This window comes from Aptenodytes forsteri, unplaced genomic scaffold, assembly GCF_000699145.1.
Source record: "Aptenodytes forsteri isolate BGI_AS27 unplaced genomic scaffold, ASM69914v1 Scaffold51, whole genome shotgun sequence".
Lineage (NCBI taxonomy): Eukaryota > Metazoa > Chordata > Aves > Sphenisciformes > Spheniscidae > Aptenodytes > Aptenodytes forsteri.
The window spans coordinates 2,800,710-2,820,951 of NW_008795495.1; the positions used below are offsets into that span (position 1 = coordinate 2,800,710).

The window sequence follows — 20,242 nt, forward strand, 5'->3', positions numbered from 1 at the left end:
CCGGCCGTACGGGCAGCCCCTGGGCGGCCGGCACGGCTGCTTCCCGCCGCCCGAGGTTAGCTGCCTGCAACTAGAAGCTTCTGAGTGGTCCGGTGCGGACGACGGCAGGTTTGCCGGCAGCCCCGTCTCGCCGTTGCGGCTCTCCCTTTCCTTCTGCGCTTGCTTCTTAGCTTGCGGGTAGCGCAGGGCTGAGGGGCAGCCGGGGAGGTCGTCCCTGTGCTACCCACATTCCCGTAATACCTTTTTATTTCTGAAACCCCTGAGTGCCAGCGCTTGGTATGTGAGCTGCCCTCCAGGAATATGTTTGGCTTCATCGCCGTTTTGTTTCTTCTGGTAGTTTTTTTTGTTGTTGGTTGTTTGCTGGTTTTGGTGTTTTGTTTTGGTTTTTTTTAAACTGCCTTTTCAGTATCCTGTCTTGTCTCGTTTTCATAGGTTCTGTTTATTTTTAGTTGTTCTTTGTATCAGCCTTTTTTACCAGCTTCAAATGTCAGTAGGTCCAAGCCAAAGCTAACTTCTTCTTTGTTAGTCTTTGAAATGTTTCTGGCTCCTTAAAAATGATTGATCATCTCTTCCCAAAACCTTCAGGATGACCCTAAAAAGTCAAAATTATAATTTCCTTTTTTTCCCCCCTTCATTTTTCCTCTCCCTCTCTCTTTTCCAGGTATAGCTTAGTGTTATGGGTGATACAAAAGAAGCTAAAATGCAGATAACACCAGAAACTCCAGGACGAGTCACAGTCCTGAATCCTTTTGAAAGTCCCAGTGATTATTATACTCTTCAGGAGCAGATTGTCTCCAGTCCTTCAGTCTTTAAATCAACAAAATCCTCATCTGTAAGATCTAGTCTTTAGTTGTGTAACTATACAGACATAGTGCTAATATTTTGAAATGCATTAAAAAGTATATTTTATTTAGTGTACTTTAATATATATATTAAGCCAAAGAATTTTGGTGGCGTTGGGTGTTTCTTCTGATTAAAGGAGTATGCTGCTTTTAATACTAACATTGTCACTTAGTCTTTCTACTTTCCTGTTTTGTTTTTTTTTTCTTTAGATATGAGGTGTATCAGTAGATTAGCATATACCTGCTAAGTGCCAAAAACAGTTGAAAGTAGATAAAGGACCGTTACTGGATGTGGTGTTCTTGTCCCACTGAGAGTGGGAAAAAACCCAGTTCCTACTTACATGCTAAGTAAGCTGGATGCAAGTAAAACTTAATTGCACTTCTGTTATAAGCTGTTTGCATAGTGACAGAATCAAGTTAATGATTTTGTGTATATAAAACTTTTTAGTTGCAAATAACATTCTGGTTTGGAGTTGGAATTATTTTCTGATAAGCAGTAGAGATGATGCTGTGCTAATGAAACTAAAAAGACTTGGTAGATCATTTTTCAAATGGATGTTTGAACAGTACTTCGTAATTAAGTGTTAAATAAAGGGGTGAAGCTGCTTTATTTCTGAATTGGGTTTTGTTGTGCCCTATGCATGGCATTATGAGGGAGACTTTGCAGGATGCATATGGGGTTGCAACTCCTAAGTCTTCTTGGAAATGTGAGGTGAAAGGAAGGCTGCTCTATTATTTGGATAACTTGGGTTAGGTGTGGACACTGGGTTTTCATGGAACCGCAGTTTGATTGTGGCAATCTAGAAGCAACTAAATTTTATCCCAAGTTCTGTATCTTTAGTAGATCTGTCCTCAGAAATGGAGAAGAAATTGACACCTCAGTTTGTAAATATTGGCTACAACCTTCCACTTCATGTTATCTTGTAAATCATTGTAATACCACTGCCAGGATAAAGAAGGCCGATTGACTTACTCTTTTTTTTTTTTTAAAGTAGATGATTTAAATAGAAACTCTTTTGATTGTCTTTGACAGAAACTATATGGAAGCTATGATTGCATTGTTCCATTGAGATTTGTCCTGTGGTTCTATTTTTAACTTTTTAAACTAGCAAGCATTAAGATGTCCATTTCTTTTTTAGACACCAGGAAAATTTAGATGGTCTATTGATCAGCTTGCTCTAATAAATCCTGTGGAAATTGACTCCGAAGATGTTCGACGCCAAGCAATGTATTTGAGTCATGCTAGGTAACTTACCATCTGTTTTTATGCAGTTAACTTAGCTTGCATACTGAACACTGTTCTTTTGCTTTATTGATGTTTCAACACAGCATTAAAGACTTTATCCAAATCTTTTAACATAGATTTTTACGTGTCCCTGATGTGGATATAATATTTAGATGAGGCTGCCTCTGTGTTGCTCTTTTTTAATGTTAAGAACTGCTGATCCACTCTGCGGTTTGGAAGACCGCCAGATAAAAGCAGTCAGCGGAAGCAAGAAAATGTCTTGCCAGTGATTGTTAACCAAGCTACCTCTCCTGCTCCTTGTCACAACACAATTTGGCTTCTCAGTGTTCCATACTGAGACCTATGAAGTGTAGGCTTCTTTGGTCTTTGGGACTCCTGCAGAAGGGTAGAGCTGGGAAAGCTAGCTAGGTAAGCCAGTACTCTTTTTGAAAGGTATAGATAGATTGGACTTAATGTGAAGGAGGGAAGACCAATAAGCTTGCCGTCTTTGAGGAGAAGGAGATTGCTAGTTACTTGAAATAATTTGGGGATCCTGATCTCAACTTTTTCTTTCCTCTGAAAATAACTTCCATGGGGAAAACAAATGAGTAAGTAAAACAGGCTTAGTATTCACAGCTCATCTTGAGGGATAGTCTTACATACTAATAGCACAGAACAACATGCCAAGTGAAGGTAGTCAAGGGGAGGCCACAGTGGTGAATCCTGTAGATGCCCCCATACCATTTCTCAGATACAAACTTCCACAAAGAATTGCACCTCACGGCATGAAGCACCGCAGTAATAGAATAATAAAACAATCCTCCATTCTCTTTATGCCTATAGGACTTTCAAGTCCTGTTAGTGAAATGAAACACAGATAGAGGGCTGTTGAGGGCAAGAGTCCTCTGAATATTCATAGAATCATAGAATAATTTGGGTTGGAAGGGACCTCTAAAGGTCATCTCGTCCAACCCCCCTGCCATGGGCAGGGACATCTTCAACTAGATCAGGTTGCTCAGAGCCCTGTCCAGCCTGACGTTGAATGTTTCCAGGGATGGGGCATCCACCACCTCTCTGGGCAACCTGTGCCAGTGTTTCACCACCTTCAGTGTAAAAAATATTGTGAATTAGACCTATTGTTCTTGGTGTCTGCCTGAACCTACATCTCTCTTTTTGAACAGGAAGAGGTATAAGGAGGAATATGAATTTCTTGCTGCAGTAGAGATGTAGAAAGAATGTAACTGTCCTCAGCTATATCTGTGAATCACCATTTCTTAATATTATTTTTCTTAACATCTGTTTGTTTCCTGGCCTTCCTCTAGCAGCCAGTAGGTTTCAGACTAAAGCTTTTTATACGTTACAAAGCCTTAAGCCTTATGTTTTTAGGGAGTTGATTACATTGTTTATGGAAGCCTATTAGGACACACACAAACTAGCTTTAATTTAGATGGCTTGGGTGACAATTCCAATGATGATTAGTGGCATGGCCTATAGATACAAACATGTGTGGTCTCAGCGGGTCCTTTCAGTCTGTCCCACTGTTTCATACCCACTGTGATTTTTTTTTAATCATCTGATACGACTAGAAAGAGGCTAGTTTGTCTATCTGTAGATTTGCTGTGTCCATGCTTGCGCGTTTCAGTGTAATACAGACTGAGGTGGTTATTTCTGGTGGCTGCGAACTGTACATGGTTAAATGCGTGTGTGTGTGTAAGATTTTGTATGGCAACTGATTTTAATTTACATTTCTTAAGTACTGCTTTATGGTAACTAAAGTGTCATAAATACAGCTCTTGACATTAAAAGTTCCTGATAAAAGAACTGAGTTTTTGAAGCGCATGTGTAATGTTACACGAACTATATACTCCATTTTAATAATGCTTGTTAACAAGTCTCTTTCTCCATTAGTTGCAAAGAACCACAAGCATAAGAAATTTGGTGTGTAAATATTCCAAACTGTTAATTCTCCATTATGTAGAAAAAGCGGTTTGGGTAGCAGCACAGTGTAAAAGCTCATGAGCACTTTGTGAAGTCTAAGTGTGTATCACGTGTAGACTTGATTTTGTGCAGTATGACTGTTTCCATAAACGGGGCATCATCTATGTGCTGTGTGTTTATTGCACTGCTTATAAAATGACTAGGAGAACTTTTTTCTGGCAGACTGTGTTAGGGAAATATAGTCTGTCAGTAATTGAGCAGACACAGTGACACAGTCTTGTCCACAAACTTTCCTCTTCCTTTTTTTGTTTCTACTGCTAGAAATTGAATGTTTCTAAATTGGGTGCTATGCTATTATATGTTAAGTATTAAAAAAATCTGTACTGCATCTTGCATACTGTGTGTCGCGGTTGCAAATGCTCTGTTGCTTGAAGTTGCATACAAGACTGGCTTGTTTTTATTCTTGTTAAATACATATGATGTTTTCACTTTTTTATTTTCCTGGAGTTATGCACTAAAGAAAAAAACATCCTCTTCTGCATTAACCAGCACTTTTAGTGGGAGCCGTTTTCCCAGTTCCCCTGTTTCTCCTTTGGAATCTGGCTTGTAAAGATGCTTTTTACTTGTGATCCACTATGCATAAATATACAATGATTGTAAGCTTATTTTTTGGTACAGTAACTGAATTTTGTGCAAGTGTCTTCACAGAACTGTCACTTTAGCATCATCTAGGCAGACATAGTTGAAGATGGCACGTCCAAGTATTGCAGATCTATTCAAAGTCTGATTAGCATCAAAGAAAGAGGGCTGTGAGGGAGAGTTTATGTATGTATATCTACATGTGTTTGTGTAGCTAATAATGTCTGTTATCGGATTGATTTCTAAAATTATTCAAGGGTAATTCAGGTATACTAACTGTATGAACGTATTATGTGATTCAGCTAAGATGATGATGAATATTCATGTAAAATTTTTTTAAGCTTATAAATTACATAGTAGTAACTGAAAGTGAGACTCGAAGGTGACCATTAAAGGAAGTATAAATGTAGAATCTCACACATCATTTGAAGATGGCTGAAGTAACTACAATATTTTTTTTAAAACTAGCTTAAAAGCTGCATAGGGGAAAGTGTTAATTGATTCAAACCGAAATACGATATTGTATCCTGAACTGAAGAAAATACGGCAGACTAGCTATGTGAGAGGGGGAACTCTGTGCTGGGAAAGTGGGCTGTGTCAGGAATTTGAGTATGCAAATGTTCCATGAGTATCTTCTGTTGCCCTTCTGCTCCTTACAGCTGTTTTTTATTCTGCTTGATTTTGTAGTGAGATTCTTTGTGAGCCTAATCTCATGGAAACTTTAATGGTAAAATCTATTCATATGACAAGTTCAACATAACTAAATGGATTATTTTGTAAGATGATTGAGTTTTTGTCCAGATAAAAATACTTGCTGATACAAGGAGTAAATAGAAGATTTGCAAATACGTACTTATAATGGTACAGACCTTTTTCAAATGAACTGCAGTAACTGAGAAGTGCATTTATATTTCTAAATTTATGGTATGAGATTATTGCACATAAATAGTGCAGTAAAAACATCATAAGATTTAGGGTTTAATGCAATTTCATTTATAATGTTTCTCTTAACCATCTGTAAAAGATTACATGGTTGGACTTTACTGTTTTTTTCCAATTATGTGATGGCTTTGATAATTCAGTTGTTTTTCATTTGTTACTTAGAATTGATAAGGAGACAGAAGACAGAAGGCAAAAAGCCATTGAGGAGGTAATAAAACGTTCTATGCTATCAAGTATTGATTTGTTTTAGCTACATACCTACAAAAAAGATCCACGTCTATTACAGGATTTTACAGGATTTCAAAACCCACAAGCCGTGAGTAAGAAAGTAATTTTGTGTCCTCATCCCTTGCAGTTACAGGATTTCAAAACCCACAAGCCGATTATATTTTACTGGTCAGTAAGAAAGTAATTTTGTGTCCTCATCCCTTGCAGTTGTAGTTGGACTCCACATGGTCTTTTTCTTCCCATCTGCTTTCACACACCTGTAGGTCAAACCAGCAGATTTTGTTTGTTTCATGTTGCTTGGCTAGTGGGAATGTAGCTGGAAAATAACTCTTATAAATAGTTAATTTAAGGTTAAAAATAATGATTGAGTATTTTGGGTTTTACAGTAACTGTTAGTGTTAGGTAGCTTAGTTTCTTTTATTACCTTTTTAAAAATATAGCAGTACCTTGGTGATTTCATTTTTTCTTCCAAAGTCTGCTTAGTTGGAGGCAACACTTTCTTCTGGTAGCTTGTAATTCTTTCTGTCCGTTTTTCATTTTATTTTTTACTATCCATTTGTCTAGCAGAGAAGGAAAAGTTAAGTGTTTCAAATCTTCACTACAGAAATTGTCAACATTATTTCAATTTAAAAAAATAAAATAAGGCTCTGATAGGCAAGTTTTCCTTAGTGTTATTGACCTTTTTATATTTATCATGCTGTTACCAGTTTCTGTGCCTATAAACAAAAAATACGTTTCATGATTCCATAAGGGTGCCATGTAGTTGACCTGCAGCTAAGATACTCTGTTGTTCTAAATCTGCATTAAAAAGGATATTTCTTCTTTGTGAGGCATAAGCTAATGGATTATGCAGCTGAACAGCTTGAAACCACGTCTCTGATAAAAATTCTGCTTTTAATAGTTGGGTGTTTCAAGCTGAGGTTTTTTTCATTTGCTTTGAGTCTAGCTTTTATTGTGAGAACAGGATTTGCCATGTATTTCTTGAAGCTATGTGATAGTGTTCATCTCCTCAGCATCAGGGTGTTCTAGAGTGCAGATAGATCTATCTGTGACAGCAGATAGAGTTTCGTTGGAAAAGAAAAAGACTCATGTGCCAGTACTCATAAATGTTTCACTGCTAACCAGTTTAGCCAAATACACTAATAATATTGCCAAAAAGCCTTGGTTTTCCATTTCTTTTACTGTTACTGCAGTGTCTCTAGCACTTCTGCAAAATAGCTCAATTGTTAAAATACAACAATTTAACAAACTGAAAATTTGAAAAGAATTATGTTAAACTACTGTGCAGTAAGTATGGTAAAGACAATTCAAATTTTTAAGTGAGTAATTGGTGATAAATGAAACTTTTGTACAATTTTCACTCTGCAGACTTGAAAGATCTGAGGTGGTGCGTGTCATAAAGAACTTGGGGGTCGTCTTCAAATCAAATTGGTTTTTCTTTAACATCTCTGGGCCTGAAATAATGAAATCTATTTTGGGTATAAGGGATAACTATGTTTATAGGTTTGGGAGAAGGAAGAGTTAAAATTCTTAAAATATATCTGTGAGTAGCAAAAGGTATGACTTAATTTTTTCTTGTTTAGGGTACTATCTAAATTTGAGAGTCTCCGATTTTTAAAAATGCTTAGATGGTTTCTTCCTATTCTACTCTAGTTTTTCACAAAAAGACTCATAGTTCCTTTTCTCCTTGGTGAACATGAAGGCAAGCAAGTTTCTCAGTTTAGTTCAACTAAATGTAAGTTGCTTTTCTGTGTCCACCCAAAATTATCTAGTTTTTGGAGAAATTGTTAAGCATCATTTTTTTTTCAACCTCAATTTAAATGTTAAGAACCAATGATAAAAGATGGCACAACTGATAGATTTTTAGCTGTTCTCTCCAAGTGCTTTCTTTGTTTAAAAATCATTTATTAATCCAGAATCTTATATAATTTTTCACTTTTGTTATTTTGGTTCCTGTTCTTAAATCTTTTTCCATTCATAAGCTGTCTTCAACCAGTTTAATTTACACACGCAACTTTGCTGTGTCAATACTGGTAATAGCCAAGTCTTCTACTTCACACTTTTCTTCTGATGTCTGCACGTCTGACTTATTCTGACTGCTTTCCTGCCGATACAAATATATGGGAAATGAGTTCCATATTTTTCTACCATTACGTGCTATGTAAATTCCTGTTGTCCTCTTAATGTCCTGCTAGCTGACTGTCACTTTACATAGGGTTGTGGGTTTTCTAAATTTATTTCATTTACACCATTATTAGATTTTATTATTAATGCTGTTGTTATTCAAGTTTATATATAACCAACAGAATACATAGTAAACGAATTATAAACTGGAGAAATGTCATAGAATCATAGAATCATTGAGGTTGGAAAAGACCTCTAAGATCATCGAGTCCAACCGTCGACCCAACACCACCACCCACTAAACCATGTCCCTAAGTGCCTCATCTACTTGTCTTTTTAAATACCTCCAGGGATGGGGACTCAACCACTTCCCCATATGTCAGCTATAAAGTGTTGTTTGCATTCAGTATTGTTTGGTAGGAAATTCTTAACTAAGTGTTTGGGGATTTTTGCAAGATTTGGAAGAGGCTGAACTGTTAAAATATTTTATCAAGGAGATGCAGCTTGTGGCGATCTCACAATTGACAAAAATACACTATCCACTTCTTGGGCAGAGCCACAATCCTTGACCTGGGAAAGTGAGTGGTGAAGGAAAATGGTCTAATGTGTTCCTTAGCTGTATCAGAAGAGTGGAGTGTTAGATTCTTCATCTTTGTCTTCAAGTCAGACTGCATGATTTTCTGGAAATGTGTTTTACTTGAACACAGCCTGTTTGGCTAAGCATAAACTGAGTTTGTTTTAAATCTCTCTAATGTAGAGGAGGCTGCAGGAGACAGATCTGGGCAAAGTTGATGCTACTTCACTAAGCTTTTTTTGAATAGAAAGGTGCTGAAATTCTCTTAATCAGCTATAATGGTAACCTTTCTTCAGTACTCCTTTCTAATCTCTTCCAAACTTTGATGCAAAAATTTTGTTTAGTTGTATTAAAAATTCTAACTTACTGCTGCTAGGTTTCAAAACTGTATGCAATGCATGCTTAAATTTAAGTTCTTATCTGTTTTACAGCCATAGATCTAAATAACATTTCTCCAATTGGAAGACAGCTAACTTTGCAGCCTGGGAAAAGCAATGGTGGGTAAAAGGCAACGTCTGAAATTACAGGCTTTCTCTGAAGTGAAATAACCCATTTTTTAATGGCTATTTAATTTCAAAAGGAAATGATTTTTGTTAATATTCCTGTAGGAATAATTTTTCTTGAACTGTATGGTACTATTAATTTTAATATCCATTTCTCATAGTAATTTAATTCCATTATACTCTTTCATATTTTTTAATAAGTAAAAGCTGCAGTCTTCTGTAGACTATAGAGTGCATTTTTGCCAACTCAATGTATGCCCTTTTTCTGAACTAAAAAGTGAATATAAGCCTCAGGTTTATGGGTAAATTACAGTTTCAAGAAACCTTTAATGTGTTGGATTGTTTTAGGTTAGAGAATCTTGATTATTTTCTCCACCAAATAAATAACAGAAATCTTAAGACATCTTTTAAACTGTTTCATTTTAGATAAATAGGTAGTGTTCTTCCCCAGGGTGTTTTGATGATCTTTCTACCATTTCCTTTTGAATCCTTCCTTTCTTCAGAGACCTCTCTCCTCGGTTCAGAATGCCTCTCTAGAGGCTTTTATGTTACAACCCTTGTTTTTTTATCCCTAGGCCTGAGTGTACTGCATATAGTGTTGTCAAATCAGAATCCTAGCTTTAATTAACACTTTTCCTTATTGCAACTGTAACTTAAATAGCTCAATTGCAATGCAATTTGAAAGTGAATTTTTGTTTCTACAGTTTTAGTAAAAGGTCACTGCAAGCTAATTTTGTTGGTTTTATTCATTGCAGCTGCTTGTCAGACAGTACTGTCTCTGCCAGTGGATTTTAATTTAGAGAAAATACTAGGTATGCCTTGTAATATCTAAATTTAATTATGACTGTCTAAATAGAAAACTTGTTTTTGTATTGTTTGCTGTTTTTTTGTCTTGTGAAATATTGAAAACCTAACGTATGAATGAAAGTTTTAAGTATGTGTTCTTTGTAGACAGTTACTGCGTGTTGCATGGGACATCTGACTTAAATGACATGATTTGAGTGTAGACAAAGATAAAAGAGAAGGGATATGGAGGACAATTGGAAATTGATTAACGATTCTGAATGCATAAAAGGTAGTCAGCAGAAGACAACCCCTGCCTCCCCCAAATAGAGCAGTTATTTAACTTAGCAGAGCTGTTTGACTTGCAGATTGCTGGCTGTGAGGCTCACAGCCCAACCTTGCCTTGAGCAAAGCTATGCTCTAACTCTGTGCCTTTAGTTTAACTGAAGCCGTGGTGGTGACTAGAAGCTGTGTGGTGGCAAAAAAGCCATGACCACTGGGTGGGGAGATGAGAGTCCAAATTAACTGTCTGATTATAACTGCTGTATCAAGCAATTGCTGCCAGCTTCTCAGGCAGGGGGGCTGGAAAGGCCTGTTCTTACAGCTCATGTATGGGAATGGTGGGTATAGCCAGCTCAGAGGTTTTCGGCTGCACGCTCCTATCCCAGTATTGAAGTTCACAACCCCGATTGTGGGTCATGAAAATTAAAACAGAAAAACAGAACCATATCTGTTGCTTCTGTGTTTCGTCTTAACAAATGCTTCCATCAATGCATAGTTTGTGAACTCATGAAAAATTTCTTCTACAAGAAATAGCCAATTAGAATAGAGCAAGAGCAAAAAACTAAAATAATCTGGTAAATCTCAGCATATTTAAATGGGTCTTTGTTAAGATCTGTATGCTCTTTTACTGTAAACTGCTAACTGCTTTGACTTTCTTCGAGTTGAATCTGGTTTGCCTTTGGATGTATCATGATGACCATCAAAGCATATGAGAGACCTGAAAAAGGGTCTAGTTTTGCTTGGGTAGTTTAATAACCCCTTTTTCACAACTCAAATGTGAAGAATAATACAATTTGGGGAAAGGGCCAGTAAGTAGATGCTACCCAATATTTATATTTTTTAAAAAATGCAGACTTCACTATTAAAAGATAGGCAGAAGTGGAACCTTGGTAGACAGAGTAGACTTTTTGTAATGATAACAAGTGATCCTTTGGGATAGGTGGCTAACTTAGATTAATTCCTTGCTGTATTCGTAAATTGGATTAAATGTTTTAATTTAGTTACAGATGTCTTTGTAGTGGAAGATACATTTTTTTCTTGCATTCTTATTGGAAACGATTTCTCCTCCACGCTTCTAGGTGAATATTTTAGAACTGATGAATTTGCAGATCAATCTCAGGAAAATCTGAGCTCTTCATCGCTCAGAAGAAAGCTGTTTTTAGAAGAAAATGGAAGCGTATCGGAATGTTTGTCCCCTTCTCTGCATAGTGCATGCGGTGGTCAGCCACTCGGAGTGCTTTGTTCAATTGACATATCTCCAGTCCGATGCAGAAGCCCTCTCGAAACATCTAGCTCAGTAAGTAGCCTGTTTTGGGGGCTGGATGGGATGTGACTTAGCTGGCACAAGAGTAGTTCTTAGAGCAGGCTGTACCGATTCTGTGTTCTAACAGACTTCACGAGATGAACCACCATGTTTTTAATAAGCTAGAACTGCTTTATGAAAGAGTCGGTATTAGACCAAAGGCGTTTGTTGTTGGTTTTTTCCCAAATTCCAATTTCAGAAGAAAATCATGATCAAAAAAAAGTCTTGAAAGAATATATTATTGACTTTTTATTATATCAAATTATTATGCTGTGCTGCTATTCTTTTGTATAGAAGAAATTAATTAAGTAGGAATTGATACGTATACAAGACTTGCCTGCTGTCTAAAATACTACTTGATACGAACAGGTGATACAATTGTTTCCCTTATAGCTCATAAACTCAATTATGGTGGAAGAAGTGACTTGTGGATCTTTGAATGCAGTGCTAAATATGCTTTTTTCTTTTCCATTGACCAGAGATTTCAGATGAATATACATATATTAGAACACGGAACATAATGTCTGTTTTTTAAATTAAGCGAGATGAATCTTATTCCCAGGTGGACATAGCACAGCTAAACTGGTTTAGGTGGTATGGTTTCATCTGTTTGGCGGCTGAAGTGCACAGAAAAAAGGTACCCCAGCAAGAATGTGGCTTTAAAAAAAAAAAAAAGTCCTCACTATGGTAACCTAGTAAAGAATTCCTACAACATAATTACACCGCTAGAAGTGACTTTTCTTTTTGTACCATACTCTTAAGCAAGGTCACAACCACTATTCTTTTTTCTTAAGGAAAAATATTTTTTCTGCTCCTGAGTTAAATAATTCAGATAATATGGATTCCATTAAAATATAAGTAGTGGCTGGCTTTCATCTGCATTGTTACGAGTAAGAAATTGAGATTAAATACTTGACTATATACACAGATAGCATTAATGCCCTGTTTAGGCTTATCATAGTTCTTAAATATAACGGATATTATAGTCTTAGTTGGTATTATGTGACAGTTTGAGTCCGTTGCTCTTTTCCTATGTGGAGGCATAAAGTCCAAGTGAAGAGTTGCTACTGGAATATTTAAGCTAAACTAATGATAGAGGTTGTCACTGTATGGTTATACAGGATTAGTTTTTCTCAGTGCTGCCATATTAAGCTTTTTAATTAGAACACTTTTTATATATACGTATTAGGCAAGGTTATTTCATGAAAATATGCCTTTTTTTTTTTAACTGAAGGGTCAGTTTTCCTCAAGTCCTATTCAAGGAGGAACAAGGGCTTACAGTCTTGGAAGTATAACCAGTCCCACATTTCCAGAGGGGTCTCCTGCACAGAATGGTTCTCCTACTTTTTCACCAATTGCTTTTCACATAAGAAAGACGCCACTGTCAGGTATGGTTTAATTGTATATGTATTATTCTTTCTGGATTAACTGAAGGGTCAGTTTTCCTCAAGTCCTATTCAAGGAGGAACAAGGGCTTACAGTCTTGGAAGTATAACCAGTCCCACATTTCCAGAGGGGTCTCCTGCACAGAATGGTTCTCCTACTTTTTCACCAATTGCTTTTCACATAAGAAAGACGCCACTGTCAGGTATGGTTTAATTGTATATGTATTATTCTTTCTGGATTTATATATTTTGATTATAAAAACTGCTGCATTCTTACTGGAACTTTTTTCTGTTCCAAGACAAGTTACTGTGCTTGGCAGACCAGCAGTCTCCTCTTATATGACACATTTACTGTTTAGCAGTGAAACATCGTAATGATGTGTAACAGTGAAGTGTATCTGCTTGCAAAAAATCAACTCGGGAAAATGTTTTTGAAGGAGGAATTGAGACCTAATAGGAATGGAGAAAAAATTAAAGGATTAATCTAGTGTGAGGAGGGGGTTTAAAGCCATATGCCTGAACTAAGTCAGGTCACAATTCTGATTTGGCCCAACCTGAAGCATTTGGACAAAGAATGTTTAGCTTGAGTTTTCAAATCATGTGATTGTCAAGATTATTTGAAATGAAACTGACTAGTGAAGAAATCACAAACATTTTGTGTCCTCATTGCTCTAGAAAATGTCAGTATTATGTTTCGTCCATTGCCTGGAAAGACTTAACGCCACATTTATACATGATTTTGCTCTGATGAGCCTTGTGGTATTTCAACACCTTTATATGTGGAGATTGCATAGGTTTGATTTTCTTGAAAATTTTACTGCTAGCCCAAATTTGTTTTTAAATGCCTATAGAATATGTGTAATTATGGCTTTTTTGGAAGAAAGCCATAGAACCAGCCTTGACAGATTTTTCCTGTGAACAGTGTGTGGTATTGCCATTTGAAAATGCAAGGCCTCTGATTCCACAAACTATGTCATAGGAAACAAATTTGCTGGTAAAAATGGGATAAAAATTTGCCTTTACTGTGACAGTTTAAATGCAGCTTAAACTCCCCCTTGGAGCCGGGAGGCAGTGCTCAGTGGAACACTATGTAGTTGGCTATAATTATTCAAAGGACTGTAGGGTTTTGCGGATGATGCCGTTAACTCCATTTGATATCTAATAGAATAACTTTATTTGGGGTTTTTTTTTTCCCTTTCTTCTGTGGACAGACCAAAGAAAATTTACATTTCGTTCTCCAGATATTCCTTCTTCCTCAAATAGAATGACACCCCCGAGTACAAGAAGTCCTTATATAGATGGTTGTTCTCCAATTAAAAGTTGTTCTCCTATGAGGCTTGGAGCACATAGAGGAACTACCCAGTATCAGACTTCTGTCATTAGAATACCAATTGCGGTTGAAAATCATGGTGAGGATGAGGAAGACAAGGAAAATGCTTCTCCAGCAGAAGCTCGGTTCCCAGAAATGGATAATGGAATAAACTTACGTCAGCAAGACGGTGATACTTTTGCACATGGTACACATCTCGTGGTAGCAACTGTGTCTATTGCACCAGATCACTCGGAAGTTTGTCATCAAAGGTTGTCGTCATTTCAGGCTATAGAAGGCTCAAAGGAAAATAATACTGTAGATATGGCTGATGCAGCTGAAGTGTCAGAGGAGAACACTTGGATAAAAGAAACAATTGGCACTAGCAACACACCAATGACCAGCTTTATGACAGGGATTACTTTCAGTATTGAAAACTCGCGCATGTGCATGTCACCTCTTGCAGAAAGCAGTGCAATTCCTTGTGACAACAGTAGTATTCAGGTAAAAATAAAAATCTTCTTGTGCTTCTCTGTAAAACTGAGCTCGATGGTCGAACTTTTAGTATGTATACCATTCTGGAAGTAATTGTCTATTTTCTCTTATTGGATGTGGCATGCAGGTGGTATTGTGACTTTTATTCCTTCCCCCTCATATCCCCTTTTTCCTCTCTCAGTGGAGTCGGCATAGCAATTATAAATGATTTTTGTGTTACTATGTACAGGAATATGTTTAACTTAATCCAAACTAATTCTGACAGACCCGTTCACAATTTGCTTTTGTTACTAACTGATGGTAGGTGGTTTGTTGGATTAAGTTCTGTTAAATGCAAGTCGTATCAGGTATGAGAATCTGAGGGGCTTATTGGTGATAAATTGCAGTACATTTTTTAAGCCCTGCTTCTTGATTTCAGGTGGACAGTGGTTATAATACACAGACTTGTGGAAGCAGCATTATGGATACTGCGGGGGCTGAAAACAGTTGCAGAGAAAATGATGTGAATACTAACATGTTTCAGAATAAATCTCAGCTCCTTAGATCAAAGGTAGGAGTTAAATTGTGATGCAGAAGTGATAGGCTTCCCATCTGAAGCATCCATTCCTTATTTTATTCAGTTGCAGGGAGCCTGAGTGAGGGGAGGAGAGACTGTCAGGTGATAATAGAAAGCATGTAGCATCATTTTGGTGATTGTAAGCTGGCAATAAAATTAACGTGTTCTATGACAAAGGCAAAGGTAGTTTCACAGGAAACTGAAGTATGTGCGTAAAAGGTAGTTGCGAGGCTGCTCATGGCTCCTGATGTATTGTAATCTGTCTCTTATTTTTGTTTCTGTTGTTCTTGCTCCTTTTTTTGGTTTTTTTTTATTGCCAAGTTTTTAAACGTGTGCCTGTGGAGAAGCACGTTTTTTGGGAAAAACTGTCAGCTGCTTCTTTTCATAAACTAGACTCAAGTTTCCTAGACCGTACTTGGCATGCTGACTTGGTGGGGAACTTTCTGGTTAGGTACAGCCTTTTGATTACAAGCCCTTTGATGACCTATCTTCAAAACAAAAGAAAAACTACAAAAGACAATACACATCTAGCAAGGCTCCCAGGCTCTTAATCTTGTGACTGATGGAAGGAGTTCTACTTCTTCCAGAGAATGGGAAGCAAGGCTAGTTTCTTTGGAGGAGAGAGCAAAGATCATCTCCTCTCACTTAGTAATTATGGTCTTACGGTCTTATAAACTTAAATAGTTTATGGTCAACTACTTGGCATTGTTGACAGTCGTTGAAGGGGAGACAGTACTGACCAGTAGTACCAGGCTATAAAAAGACTCAAGCCCATTCAGCCCTGACTTCACTTCTGTCTCTGACATGCTAACAGCTGCTTCTCTAACAAGGTAAAGAGTGGATTGATGGTGTCTTATAGACCACTGAGATCAAATTTTGAACTCTGCGCATTTAAGATCGGGATAACTGTGCCCTTACAGGAAGAATAGATGGATATTTTAACTTCTAAAAATACCCAGCTATGCTGAGGTCTTGCCCCACTCACCCTGTTGGACCATTCAACTCTCGCAACAGAGAACCCACAGAGAATGAAGAGAAAAAAGCATGGACACTGCTGGCTGAAAGCATCCAGTCTGGCTCATTCAGAGCACGTGTGCTCTGAAAGGAGGTTCTTGCGACAGCTTGTCTCAAAGATTTGTGCAGAAAAAACATTACCTTTCACTTCTTTTTTATTTCAGAAGGGGAGAGATGGGAGGCTAAGGTACTAATTGTAACTTGAAATTTTCAGGTAGTAAGTTTGGATCTTGTTTCTTTTGGGGAATTTTTGTGAAAATGGTTTTAAAATTAACTTTTCCTTATTAACCTAGGAGTGTTCCGTTTTAAACCATAAGGACAATCAGTTGCTGAGAGCAAAATCTCCAGAGAAGCAATCCTGTTTCCAAAAAGCAAAAACACATAGTACAGTATTTGGTCAAAATGCAACTTGCAACATTTCTGCCTGGAAACATAAAAATGAAAATCAAGTTCAGGGATTTCACAAAAATGGTATGTAGTTTTCTGATGGAGAACTTAAATTGTGTTGTCTAATAAATTTTTATACGTACGACCTCAATTACCTGGATTATACATACTATTTTGCTTTTTCAATGCAAATGTAATAAATTGTCTGGTATATATTAAGGGAGTTTTTAAATAATGTGGGGTTTTTCAGGTCTTATTAACAAATTTATTGGTATCATTAAGCGATCCTTTTGAAAATTAAGGTGGCTAGACTTGGTACCAAGAAACCATAGTGTTTTTTCAGAATTGTGTCCCTTCTGTGATTAGGGTAGATTCCATGAGGAGCCTTGTTCTGAAAGTTTGGACATAACTTCACCTTGAAGAGGAGTATTTTGGATAGACTGAGCAAACCTAGGGTAACTTGCCTAGAAGCCAGTGTAACTGCAAAACCACCTGCATTTTAAGACACAACTCCTAAAGGCATGAGGGAAACTCTTCTTCGGGAGGGGGGGAAAGGAGCATTAGTTTTGATTTGGATTGCTTTTCCCCTGATCAGGTTTATTGTGTGGCTTCAGGAATACTAGCACTGGTACCAAGAAGGAGTCACTGGGACAGAAATGAACCTCTGGGGGTGTAATGAGAGCAGGGCTGGGGTAACAGGAGGGGGGTGAGTGTCTGTCAGTATCAGTCTAAAGTAACAGTGATGAAACTCAGCTGTGACTTTTGCAAGGAAAGAATAAAACTAGCGTTCCAGAAATGGGTCCCTGGAATATGTGTATGTTTTATAGTAGACTTGCAAACTGTTAAAAATGGGTGCTTTGATTTTAATACCAGGCTAGTCCTTTCAATTAAGTTTTCCTTGTGAACAGCTGCATGAAAACTCCGTTCCAGTTATGGAAATTATGTACTTTTCCACAATTAAAAAACAAAAAAGTTTAAATCTCGTAGTAATAAAATAAGCTCTATGTCACAAGAAGCCTTTTAGCAGTTCTTTGATCAGTTTTTTCCTTGGTTTGGCAGAAATCAAGGAAAAGGACAGGTGATGGAAATGCTTTAATAGGAAAATAGAATCTCTTCCCCCTAAACAAGCAGCTCTTACTCTTAAAACTGCTTATCTGTCAGTTAGCTTTACCATGTACTTAAGTAAGTTGTGCTATCGGCTACTTTAAAATTAAATGATAGCATTGTTACTTTAGTAGTTGTATTAGTACTAATCTTGAAGTTGATCACCCGCCTCCACCAGTGTCTCCTAAGAACGCTTGTGTCCAAAGTGATGCTCCGGTACCCTTTCGAAGGAACGTAAGAAGGTGCGATAAGGTTAATTGGTCTCAGCACATCATTAAGAGAATGGCACAGCCTGCCTTCTAGGAAAGTAAACCATTACACTTTTACTTCCCTCGTATGTTTAATTCCCAACACTGTTATGTCTGCTTACAGAAGTGACCAAAATATTTAGATAAGCATTTAGAAATAGAATTAATTTTTGCATGCCACTTATTGCAAAAAGTATTAATATAAACAAACTCTCGATACTTTCAAGAAAACCATTGATGAACAAAAGTAATGGAATGAGGAGGGTCTGGAAGCCCAGAATTCCCTTTGCCTAACCACATCAGATTTGCTTAAATTTGATTGGATTTGTTTAAAAGGACCTTCTGGACTTCATAAATCTGAATGGGGAAAAAAACCCGTATGGTAATCTTCTAGCCCTAGTGACTAAGAGGGAAAGAAGAGAGAGGGGAGATACTGACACTTCAGGGCTCGGTGTTTGTAGAGCTCTGAAGTAAACTTTGTTGGATTAATCAAAAAGGCAAGTCCATTCCAGTACGTGCCCCAGCTGAAGCAGTCTTTCTCCCTTTTCATAGCAAGGATATCCAGTCCCAGGACACTGGATGGAAGTTCCGCTTCCTATTCTATTCCACAACCCACGGAAAAGCTTGTACCAAACTGATAGACCGTGGCTGATGAGTAGCTATTGGCACACTGAGCCTGAATTCAGGTCAGACCTAAATTTGAAGGCAACCGACAACGTTTTTTAAAAATCTCAGAAGGGGAGGCATGAACGGAATTGCATAGCATTAAACAGCAGCGCGTTAGCCCTGAGGCTTGTGCGCAGGCGTTGGATGAATAGAACAGTTCTCAAAATACTTTCATTAACTCACCAGTGAAGGCTTTCTGAAAAATGTACTTAATGAAACAGGTAAACTTCTGTACCATCAATAAAGCATCATTTGGTTTTAGTTCTCACATTGCAAAAATAGTAATTAAAAAAATTACTTTAGATTTCTAGCAGGCAAACACGACGTGCATTATTTTTACTTCCATAGCAATCTAATCAGTATTTCTGTTACGCATCTCTGATTGACAGTAATTGAACCTAACGTCCTGAATTATCTATTTCAGGCTCTTGAAACAGTGCCCTGCTAAAAGCTGGAAATACACTGAATCGATAACTTTTAAGGGATGAATTTTTTGAAGTAGAGAATCAACTTAGCCTTCTGGAAAATGGATTTATTGAATAGGGCATTCAGAACGTTCTTAGCTTTAGTTGGTAAGGTTTGTAGCTCAAAAGCAAGACGCAACTTGCTGAGGCTTAAAAGTTATTTATGACCTTGCGTCTTTTCTGTTTCTCATGATAATTCTCTTTAATCAACTGAAAGGGTGAATTTCAGATTTCCGGACTGTGCAAAGGATTTATTTTTGCAAGTGTGATTACTAAAAATAGTAGTAATGTTAATGTAAAGGGGAAGATGAGAAGCAGAGTTAGTCCACATTACGATCTGTTTCTGAGCTGTTTGGCATGGTATGTGTAATTAAGATTTGGTTTTAATTTCTGACTAAAATTTTTAATTCTTTATAATGATATGTTCAATGACCAGAGGCTTTCAAAGTATTCACAAATAAAAAAGCAATCACTAAAATACTTAATTGCACCCTGTATAAGTGTTTTCTTAAAGGTAAGGGAAAAGTAACAGCAGAAATGGGTGAATGTGAGAAGTAATTAAGGATCCCCCCAAATAAATTGCCGGTGTTTTCTGTCCTGTTTTATAGTCCTCAGATGGGAATTATTTATTTTATGAAAACATGCATATTTTTATTATGTTTGTATAATTGTTTTGTAGAAGGAACCTACTGTGCAAATCATTGTGGAAATCATTTGACCATTCTGTTTCTCTAGTTGTACTTGGCGCATTGGTTGGCACATGTTGCACAAAACGGTCATTGTTTACATTAAATTAATTTCAGTGGTTTTAAGGAAAGTCCTTTAACATGGATAACTGTAAATTGAGTAGTGAAACAGAATAAAGACATCTCTCTCATACCTAGATTGTTTGTATTACTTTCTTTGCTGTAATTTGCAGCATCTTTTGAGTGCTGCCTGTAACACGTGTACGTGTCTGTCGTTTGGGTGGGGGGCGTTGGGGAACAGAGGAAGGAGATCAGGCAAGGAGCCTGGCAAGCTTTCGCTCTCATACAGCTAAAAAATGGTTTCAGTTACTCTCATGGACGGTGCTGAATTCCAAGTGCAGTACCAGTTAGATCCAGTGCTCTGCCCATCTTTGAGTTTTAAAGTTTCCGAATAAGCCTGTTGGAACAGTGGCGACAGGATTAAAATGTCTCATTCAGGGGGTGCGGTTTCTTCTGTTGCAATCAGTTAAACATGTTAATTGTCT

The 20,242-nt window shown here is 37.3% G+C and overlaps 1 protein-coding gene across 2 annotated transcripts; it reads left to right on the forward strand.

Annotated features, from left to right (window-relative positions):
- The first annotated feature begins 660 nt into the window (after window positions 1-660).
- On the forward strand, window positions 661-19,887 carry BORA (bora, aurora kinase A activator). 2 transcript variants are annotated; one of them, XM_009281716.1, is made up of 12 exons: window positions 661-832; window positions 1,982-2,088; window positions 5,749-5,794; window positions 7,468-7,549; window positions 8,944-9,009; window positions 9,771-9,827; window positions 11,160-11,377; window positions 12,618-12,771; window positions 13,980-14,581; window positions 14,991-15,122; window positions 16,436-16,613; window positions 18,434-19,887. In XM_009281716.1, exons 1-12 carry the CDS (start codon window positions 677-679, stop codon window positions 18,517-18,519), a joined length of 1,884 nt encoding a protein of 627 aa, XP_009279991.1. In that variant the 5' UTR covers window positions 661-676; the 3' UTR covers window positions 18,520-19,887. The 2 variants fall into 2 exon arrangements, with proteins under 2 accessions (XP_009279991.1, XP_009279990.1); XM_009281715.2 differs by lacking the exons at window positions 661-832; window positions 1,982-2,088; window positions 5,749-5,794; ... (4 more) ...; window positions 12,618-12,771; window positions 18,434-19,887 and adding an exon at window positions 12,824-12,971 and having other exon boundaries at window positions 16,436-16,966.
- Window positions 19,888-20,242: the final 355 nt, after the last annotated feature.

Excerpts from the sequence above, each read along its gene's own strand:
- BORA (XM_009281716.1), top strand. The coding sequence starts at position 677 with ATGGGTGATACAAAAGAAGCTAAAATGCAGATAACACCAGAAACTCCA. Across the intron at positions 2,089-5,748 it reads ATGTATTTGAGTCATGCTAG|AATTGATAAGGAGACAGAAG; the intron begins GTAACTTACCAT and ends TTTGTTACTTAG. Across the intron at positions 9,828-11,159 it reads TAATTTAGAGAAAATACTAG|GTGAATATTTTAGAACTGAT; the intron begins GTATGCCTTGTA and ends CCACGCTTCTAG.